This window comes from Larimichthys crocea, chromosome XXIII (genome assembly GCF_000972845.2).
Source record: "Larimichthys crocea isolate SSNF chromosome XXIII, L_crocea_2.0, whole genome shotgun sequence".
In the NCBI taxonomy this organism is placed as follows: domain Eukaryota; kingdom Metazoa; phylum Chordata; class Actinopteri; family Sciaenidae; genus Larimichthys; species Larimichthys crocea.
Genome location: NC_040033.1, coordinates 6,711,412 through 6,720,839, shown reverse-complemented (window position 1 = coordinate 6,720,839; position 9,428 = coordinate 6,711,412). Strand labels below are relative to the sequence as shown.

The 9,428-nt window shown below is 38.8% G+C and overlaps 1 protein-coding gene across 2 annotated transcripts; it reads right to left on the bottom strand.

The window, feature by feature from the left end:
- Window positions 1-3,497: 3,497 nt before the first annotated feature.
- On the bottom strand, window positions 3,498-8,123 carry cdv3 (carnitine deficiency-associated gene expressed in ventricle 3). Of its 2 annotated transcripts, none has more exons than XM_010748971.3 (5): window positions 7,622-8,123; window positions 6,107-6,183; window positions 5,813-5,949; window positions 5,439-5,601; window positions 3,498-5,340 (listed from the first exon to the last, which is right to left on the bottom strand). In XM_010748971.3, the coding sequence occupies exons 1-5, from the start codon at window positions 7,811-7,813 to the stop codon at window positions 5,214-5,216; spliced, it is 696 nt and encodes a 231-aa protein (XP_010747273.1). In that variant the 5' UTR covers window positions 7,814-8,123; the 3' UTR covers window positions 3,498-5,213. The 2 variants fall into 2 exon arrangements, with proteins under 2 accessions (XP_010747273.1, XP_010747274.1); XM_010748972.3 differs by having other exon boundaries at window positions 6,107-6,180.
- Between the last annotated feature and the right edge of the window lie 1,305 nt (window positions 8,124-9,428).

Genomic DNA, 9,428 nt, shown 5'->3' with positions numbered 1-9,428 from the left:
GAATCTGAATATTTTCTGGTTTCTTTATTTTTTCATGGATGTAAACTGAATATTTTTGAGACTTTGGATCAAACAACTAATCACTTAATCAAGAAAACTATTGACCGACTAATCAATAATGAACCTAATTATTTTCTGACAGTGTTATCTCCAAATGTTTGCTGGCTTGCTTTTCCCAACGCAATGAAAAAACTTGATGTAACCTTTGACTTTTATGTTTGCTGTGAAGCATTACAACATAGGGAAGTATCAGGTGTCTCCCATGCTCATTCTTAACGTTGGTAGCACTCAACGTGGAGGTTTTGAATTTGCGTCAATAGAAAATGTCTCTTTTTTTTTTTGGTCTTATTGCTTCTTCTCTTTCAGCACACAGGTAAGATTCTTCCTTTTGAAGGTGAAGGGGGGTTCGAAGCTGTTGCACCCACTACAAAACAGGTGAACTAATCAAGAAAACTATTGACAGACTAATAATGAACCTAATTAATTTCTGACAGTGTTATCTCCAAATGTTTGCTGGCTTGCTTTCCCCAACGCAATGAGAAAACTTGATGTAACCTTTGACTTTTATGTTTGCTGTGAAGCATTACAACATAGGGAAGTATCAGGTGTCTCATCACACCGCACAGAATTTAGTCCGTGCTCATTCTTAACGTTGGTAGCACTCAACGTGGAGGTTTTGAGTTTGCGTCAATAGAAAATGTCTCTTTTTTTTGTCTTATTGCTTCTTCTCTTTCAGTACACAGGTCACATTCTTCCTTTTGAAGGTGAAGGGAGGTTCAGCACTGTTGCACCCGTTACACAACAGGTGAACTAATCAAGAAAACTATTGACAGACTAATAATGAACATAATTATTTTCTGACAGCGTTATCTCCAAATGTTTGCTGGCTTGCTTTTCCCAACGCAATGAGAAAACTTGATGTAACCTTTGACTTTTATGTTTGCTGTGAAGCATTACAACATAGAGATGTCTCAGGTGTCTCAGGTGTCTTTATGTAACGGTTGGAAAGTTACATAAAATCTATAATTTTATCGTCTGATTTCTAGCAGCAAAACTTAGGGAAATTAACACATAATTTCTTACATGTGATCCATCAGGTGACCCATCAGATGGCCATTGACTGGCTGAGTCAAATCCATCACTGAAATTCAAGAGATCTCCCATCCACCTTATAGTGATGGGAAGTTCAGTTCTTTTTAGTGAGCCAAATCATTTAACTCAGCTCAAGAAGAGCCAGCTCTTTCGGCTCCCAAACGACTCTTCATGTTACCACTTATATCTTTTAATAATTCAGCCAAATTTAGTTCTGGTTTGACAGATAATTTACGTGTAGACATATATTACTTAATATTATTAAATACATCCTTTGTACTAAAAGGATTCAAAAGTTAAAAAAAAAACAAAAAAAAAACATTTTCTAATATCAATAAATTGCTGTAGCCAACTCCGTTGAAAGTTATGTGGGCAACTGAAACTTGTTTAGTTTCTTGAAAATGTTGTCATTTACAGCTATATATCTCAAAAAAGGTTCATCAGTCCAATGAGTCTACCTGGTTTAACAGGTGACTTCAGACCAGCTGGTGGCTAGTATGATATTAGCTCCAAAATAAATGCCGGTTAAACTTACTTTCCACTTTGCTGGCTGTTTTTATCCTTCGACGTCCAACGTCCACCTTCCTTAGTTTCACTACAGGTGTTTCTAATCCTTTTTTTTTCTAAACTATAAACGTGTAGCCTGTTTCCAACGACTTCACTTTGGTTAGCCCGCCATTTCAAACTCCGTGACGACCGTTAGTAGCGCTCAACGTGGAGACTTTGAGTTTGCAACACTGGCACCTTGTGGTTGGCGAGAGCAACAGCACGCAGGTGTTGCCCTCAACATTGTGGGTTTTGAGTTTGCGTCAATAGTTTTTAGTCTTAAAGAGAAAAAGGTGGCACTGTTTTTGGTCATTTTCAAGCCCGGTCCAAGAGATCAACAGCCCTTGAAGGATTTTCTATGAAAACCTTGGGTTTGTTGCAAAACACCAAGATCAGACAATAAACACCTGTTTGTAATCTGTTTCTGTAATCAGTCATGATATTAAGATGCAAGTGAAGAATAAAACGCTTGTGCACAAGAATGGTAACAAATTCAACGTACTGACTAATTTGTTTTAACTTTCTTTGTCCTTTTACTACAACATGATTTATCTTCATTCTAAATAACTAACAGTAATAATTCTCTTTTACTTTGCATTAACCTAAATGTTACTTTGCAGAACTCAAACTTAAATATTACTGAACTTACAGGTTCCTGGGTTATCATTACCATTGGAAAATGAGGGTGGGTTTAATTCAACCAACTCAACACCCACCGCGACACCCAAGGCGACAACGGTAGGTGATCTTTGAGGGAGAAAATAATTATGCTATTCCCAAAGAGGTTTTTGGAAGTCAACTAAGGGAGAGTGTTGAAAAATCTGGAATACAGGAGCAAAAAATATGTATTTGTATTAGGGTAAATATGTATATTTTCTTATTAAGGATTAATGCCTTTCTTTTTCAGGCACCAGTGAAACTACAGGTAGGTAGACTTCACTTTCATAGAGTAAACTAATGATTATCATATGATTGAGTTTTCTGGAGAGGGTCTAGAAGTAAACAGCCTAATATATTGCCCATTTAGTTCTGGTTTGACAGATAATTTATGTGTAAAAAAAACAAACATTTTCTAATATCAATAAATTGCTGTAGCCAACTCCGTTGAAAGTTATGTGGGCAACTGAAACTTGTTTAGTTTCTTTAAAATGTTGTCATTTACAGCTATATATCTCAAAAAAGGTTCATCAGTCCAATGAGTCTACCTGGTTGAACAGGTGTTTGCAACACTGGCACCATGTTGAGGGCACACAGGTGTTGACCTCAACATGGAGGGTTTTGAGTTTGCGTCAATAGTTTTTAGTCTTATTGCTTCTTCTCTTTCAGCACACAGGTTATATTCTTCCATTTGAAGGTGAAGGGGCGATCCCGACTGTTGCATCCGTTGAAAATGCACAACAGGTGAACTCTTCAGCACTCACCACATTTTAGCATTTATGATACGATGTACAATAGCATGCCATCTGTATACTTTAAATGTTGAGTCATCCTTTGCTTTCAGGCGGCGAAAAATAAAGACTGAGAGGCTGAGCTGATGGAGACACGAGAGAAACGACCCTTTAACTCGGTCTCTGCTGGTGTTACTGCTTCCTTTCAAATAAACATGTCAAGCCTGTTGTGTGTGAAAAGCTTCTTTTATTTGATACCCTTGGTATGAGTTTAAATGAAATCTTTTTTTTTTTTTAAAAAAAGCAATCCAGAATTTGTCAAACTCCACACCTGCTCTGACAAAATGAGACACCACAGGAATTATTGGAGGGATAACAGGTCTTCAATTAACAAATGGACACCACCACATCACCTTTCCTTGAAAAAGACACTGTAGAAATCTCAACATTTAAAGATTCAGACAAGACTTCATTTACAAGGATCACTTTATTTTTTGTAGAAGGCTCTTCTCTTTTCCATCACAAATATTATCGACTTGCACCCAATGTTGTGTCCCAGCAGGGATCGGCGTTCCCGACATCTTTAATGGAAAGGACAGAAGCATAGAACAGAAATCCAGTTCTTCGTCACCTTTCTAAACTTAACTATGCACGCAGTAAATAACCCATTTGATTTTAACTGGGCGTACCACCATTTTGTAAGTGGATGGGATTTCTGAGTTGGTTTACATCCCAGTCTGGAAATTAAGTTAAGCTACCTGTTCTACACATCTGCAATGAGGGCTGACACAGCATGTTTACTTGTGAGGAAAAGCCTTGATATAAAAAAAAAAAAGAAGTCTTAAAACTGGGGTTGAAATGTACCACTTTACAACAAATAAAAAAAAGGTGTGAACTCAATATGGCCGACAACCTTAACAAATATGCTTTGATAGTGGTTTCCCGTCATTTTTCTCGATACTGTAACATCTGTGACCATCTGGTGTCAAACCACAGTAAAGCATTTGTTACTAAAAGATTGTATTTTTTGGATTAGAAACAAGCTTTAATTTCTCTTTTGCTGAGACTCAAATAAAGCAAGGACAGCAAAATCAAACAGTGGATATGAAAGACAGTTAGTAGTTGTAATCATCAGGCAAACTACAACAGCACTACATTCTTGAACAAAAGGGTTTGTTTCATTTGTATACAGGGTTTTTTTTTTTGTTGTTGTTGTTTTTTGTCACAGAGTGGTGAGATCCAGAGGCACGCAGCAGCCCGTGAGACAACAAGCCAAGTTCTCTTCAGATGACACAGCAGTTTCTCTCCATCAGTAAGGCCACTTTATATAGAAATTCTAAATGAGGACCACAACCTATCGCTTCTTGTCCATAGATCTTTGCAGAGTGTCATCAACATGAAGGGAAAAAAACAAAACAAAAAAACACACAGCTTCAAGTTTCTAAATTAAAGAGCCTGATGACCAGCTTGTATGTGGGGAGGGTTGGTGTTTGTCCCGTTCACCACCACAGCGTAAAGGGGAAAAAAAAAAAAAAGCTCAGTCCACATCGTCACCACCAGCTATACCGCTGAGGTAGTATCCCAACTCCCGAAGCCCCAACCGCAACTCCAAAAAACAAAAACAAAAAAAAACAAACACCCCAAAATACCATGTGCGATTGGGTTATAACGATCTTGCAAAAAAATAGATATTTTCACAGAAGTTTGTAAAATCATCTTGCCTAAAGTTATCTTCAATCCTCTGTGGCTTTTTTTTCGAAGCAAGTTGAAGTCCAGAGAAAAGTTGCGCCACACAACTGCTGCTCTGAGTACAATCCACAAAGGACAACTACGTCGTCTTTTGTTGCTGCTGCAGTGTTGTACGTTTGGGTGTATTTTGCTAATTCCTTTTCAATTATTCCTTCAACAGCCCCTTCAGATGCAGTCCTTCAGTTTTGCCGACCAAATGTGTGTTAAGTGTGTTACTGATTTATTCAAAAGGGAGTGTGTATCTGTATGTGCTGCAGCGGTGTTTCTGTGTGTAAGTGCGTATGTATATGAGACTCTGTGTGTGTGTGAGCAACCAGTGTGGTGATGTTGGCAGCATAAGCTATGTCAGGACTGCAGTCAACACAGCTGGAGTTCAGCTTCCTTCAAGGGGCTGGGCCGGACCGCGCTGAAGGGGCCAAGGGACGGAGGGGTGCAGCTCTACTTATCCCCCAGGATGGCGTACTGGTTGTCAAGCTGCAACTGCTGCATAGAAGCGCCACTACTCTCCTCTCTACCACGGTTCCTGTGTTTCACAACCTCGAAGGTCTTCTCCATTTCTCTATCTCTGAAACACAGCAGACATGCATCACCTCAGTCAAACCGCAACAAGACGTCAACTTCCAGCTGCGCTACGTTAAATGATTCTCGCTGAACTCTACTTACTTGCGTGTCTCCACGTGCTTGGCGGTGGCCAGTAGAGAGGGGAACTGTGCGTCACTGAAGATCTCAGGAGGACCCGGGTTGTGCACGCGTTTGGTGGTGGACAGCCGAGCCCCAGGAGGACGATATACGCCAGCAGGCTTCGACTCAGGCACCTCTACATCCTCTGCAATTACAGAAATGACACGTTAGAAGTCATTTAAACCTTGATAACTAGAGGTTTACAACTGCTATAGGCTGTGCATGTGATTATTTTGATTAATTTATTTTATGTATGGCTTAGAAAGCATGCACTGGGAAAATCAGCCCCGTCTCAGACTCCCTTGACATTACTACAGTATCCCACATTTAGCAAGCACTTCGGTTGGTTTACTCACCCACAGGTGCAGCAGCAGGAGGTGGAGGAGCACCAGACTTGTTCCAGGGACCAGAGACTTTGTCTCCGCTGACCAGAATGATCTCTCCGTCTTCACCGACCTCCTCCTTCTCATATTCCTCTTCCTCTTTCTCGTCACTGCAAACAGCCAGAAGACAAGTTTAGTTATCCAGGATTTCATTTTTTTTAGTCATTTACATGTTATTTGGTGCGTCACCACTAGATCTGTGATGCAAATTACAAGTGCTCATGTGCATAAGGAATCATGACAACCAAACACATGTCTTACTCTCACCTTATCTGTAAAGCTTGGAGCCGGAGCCCGCTGTAATCCACTTCTTTCTGCTCAAACTCTTTCCATTCCTCGTCCTCCTGGGCAGAAGGAAACATTAACTCACAGCACATTTAAAGCAATTTCCTACAATTCAACCCCAAAAATTAAGTTATGTTTTTAAAATGGGACGGGAGACTCTGGTTATGCCTTCCCACTAGGGATGTAACGATGATTAAAAATCGGTACAAATGCGTGACGATTCGCAGCGGTTGACAGAAAAAATTAATCGCGATTCTTGGCGAATGCGAGAGAAGTAGGATATGTTCTTTTGTAAAAAAATTTGAAATAGGTTACGTTATCTTAAAAAAAGTCACTGGTTGGTGATTTATTTGTTCAACGTCAGACGTCAAGTCACGTCACTACTTAGGTACGGAGCACAGAACGAGGGAAGACAGAGGATAGAGGATAGTGCAATAGAGGACGCACCGAGCAGTTTTAAATCACCTGTGTGGCGGCTTTTAGGATTCCCTGTATACACAAATACAACCCGTGAGAAATGGACAGACAAAACCAAAAACAGCATGGAAATATTGCAAGAGACTGCTGACATATAGCGGCAACACGAGCAACATGCAGCAGAATATCAGCCGCGAAAGTAACGTGAGTGAAAACTGCACATTACACCAGTTTACTTGTGAGATTGTTTCTAAAGAAAGCAGATATTTGTCATGTATTTTGTTGTTTAAGTTGCACTTTTGTATAAGAGAACACAAACTGCTTGAGAGTTTCTGTAAAGAAAGCACCTGCGATTCTTTTCCTACAAATAAAAATAAATTTATTTGGTCATAACTTGTCTGTTGCTCATTTTGATTTAAAAAAAAATAAAAAATCGTATCGTGAACACAAAAAAAAAAATCGTGAACCGTATGGAGTCATGAGTCGAGTGAATCGTTACATCCCTACTTCCCACAGGCCATAACAGTTTGAATCAACGTCAGCCAGCAGTGTGACAAGTTGTTTACCATTAAAAACTGACAGGTCAAGATAAGATAATAGTGTCATACGAAGCCTTAAAAGCAGCTAACCTTGTTAAAACTAGTGACAAATGGCGGCTCGGCCTAGTCGGACAGCCACGATTCAAAGAAGGAGGGGGGGGATGACAGCTTCACCACGCGAACACAAGGCCACTGACAGGACGGTTAGTTTAAAAAGACAGGCCTCAAATTATTATAACTAACTTTAAACATTTAAGGTTGTAAGGAGGTATGGTTGTTAAAAAAAAAAAAGATAGCACAACACGGCACGGGGGGTGTCGTGGCAAATTCTGTTACCCGTCAGATTAAAACCCCCATATGCTACGTTAGTTAGCAACCGGCGTTTTCTCTTCTCCCCCACACACACACCCTCATGTTAGAATACACAAGCAACGGTTAACCGTTAAAAATATGGAGAATTTAAAAAAGAGGAGATGGGAGGTTAGAAGATTTGAAAAGACGTTGAGGTAAAAAAAGAAAGAAAAAAAAAGTTATCGGTTACCTTTTCAATCTGAGCGTCCTGATTCTCGTTTTTGGCCGATTTCTCCTTCTCCCTCTTCGTCTTTTTCACCACAGCCGACGACGACGTGGGCCCGGCTGCGGACTCTTTGCCCTTTCCTTTCTCTTTCTTCTTCTTTTTATCCCGCTTGGCAAAGAAATCGTCCAGACTTTTCTCTTGTGGTACATCCGCCATTTTCAAAAAAGGAGCAACGTTAACTAGTTTTCTTTTTTAGCTTTTCTTTTTTTTTTAAACGCGAGCAGCAGCCAATGACAAAAAATATACGCCACGGAGAAGCAGTTCAAACGGTCAGGAAAAAAGATGGAGCTGCTCCTCAGACTGACGGTTTAACTTCTGTTACAGGCTGATAAAACAGAAAAGAAAAAAAAAAATGTCCACCCTGGATCTCCTGACTGAAACGTTAGCTCACCCTGTCAACCATGCCATGCACGGGCTATTTGACAAATCTGTACCGCGACCCGGAGGAGCTACGGCCGCGAACCGGAAAAGACACGGGCGCTGTAACACCAAAATAAAAGCACAACAACAATGTTTTTGTATACAAAAAAAAGAAACTATGTATTATTGTCAACCTCAAAATTTCAAGATTTAGATTTAGATTATTTTTGATTGAAGTTGATTATTATTTTAAGTCTCTTAAGTTAATTACTAATAAGAAATGTCTATATATAACAGTTATAACTAGAACTTTATTATGTAAGATTACAAAGTCTGGCACATCTAAGTTTTATTTCTGCTTTTCTGTTTTCATGCAAAAAAAAAAAACCTGCGCATTTTTCTTCTCACAATAACACCCATCGCACATTTCTCCTTTCTTACTTTGCACTAATAAATCAACACTGCCAATTTTCTGTATATACCTTTGTACAATATATTTTATTTACTATTGCTATTTTGATATTTTATTATGTATAGTTTGTTCTTTATATTTTTATTCTCATGTTGTCTGTCATCACTGTGTGTAATGCTGCTGCTGCACTGTAATTTACCAGCTTGGGATAAATAAAGTCTATCTATCTATCTATCTATCTATCTATCTATCTATCTATCTATCTATCTATCTATCTATCTATCTATCTATCTATCTTCCCCTTTGATCCTTACTATGCTATCATGTAACTATGCTGGTGCTATGTTACTATTGTACAATGTGAACTAGTATGACTGAAATCCTTTATCTGTTTGTTTGTTCTTTCATAAGCTTGGGGAAAAAAACGTTTATCAATGTTTTCATTTAATTATATTTTAATATTAACCTTAATTAATATTAAATTCTTCTTATTGCCACATAACCTAGTTATACTATTTCAGAAGTTGAATATATATAATGAGTAAGAGTAAATTACATTTCTCAAACTTAAAATTACAAGATAATAAAAAAATATTGACTTGGCAGTTAAATCAGTCATGTAGTCAGTGTCAGTAACCCTGTACACTAAGCATCCCCTTACAAATAATCTATTATACTTACACTTTAAAATACACCGTCCATCATAAATCATCCATCACTGATATACACCATGAGACATAACATTTTTGATAAAACTGTTTAATATGAATTCATGACTCCATAGCTCAGTCCATAGGGACTTGCTTAGGAACCAGAGGGTTACTGATTCAAGACCAGTTGTACCAAAGTATGGAAGGGGACTGGTAGCATGGAAGGGTGTCAGGTGGCCCATCACGTCACAATCTCTCTCCACATTTGCATGTTCCTTTGTATGTGTGTGGTTGTGTTTTGGGTCAAAATGCATGTAAAGAAAAAAAAAAGAATTGATCCCCTTGAGGG

Excerpts from the sequence above, each read along its gene's own strand:
- cdv3 (XM_010748971.3), bottom strand. The coding sequence starts at position 7,813 with ATGGCGGATGTACCACAAGAGAAAAGTCTGGACGATTTCTTTGCCAAG. Across the intron at positions 5,950-6,106 it reads CTCCAAGCTTTACAGATAAG|TGACGAGAAAGAGGAAGAGG; the intron begins GTGAGAGTAAGA and ends GGCTGTTTGCAG. Across the intron at positions 5,341-5,438 it reads AAGCACGTGGAGACACGCAA|AGATAGAGAAATGGAGAAGA; the intron begins GTAAGTAGAGTT and ends GCTGTGTTTCAG.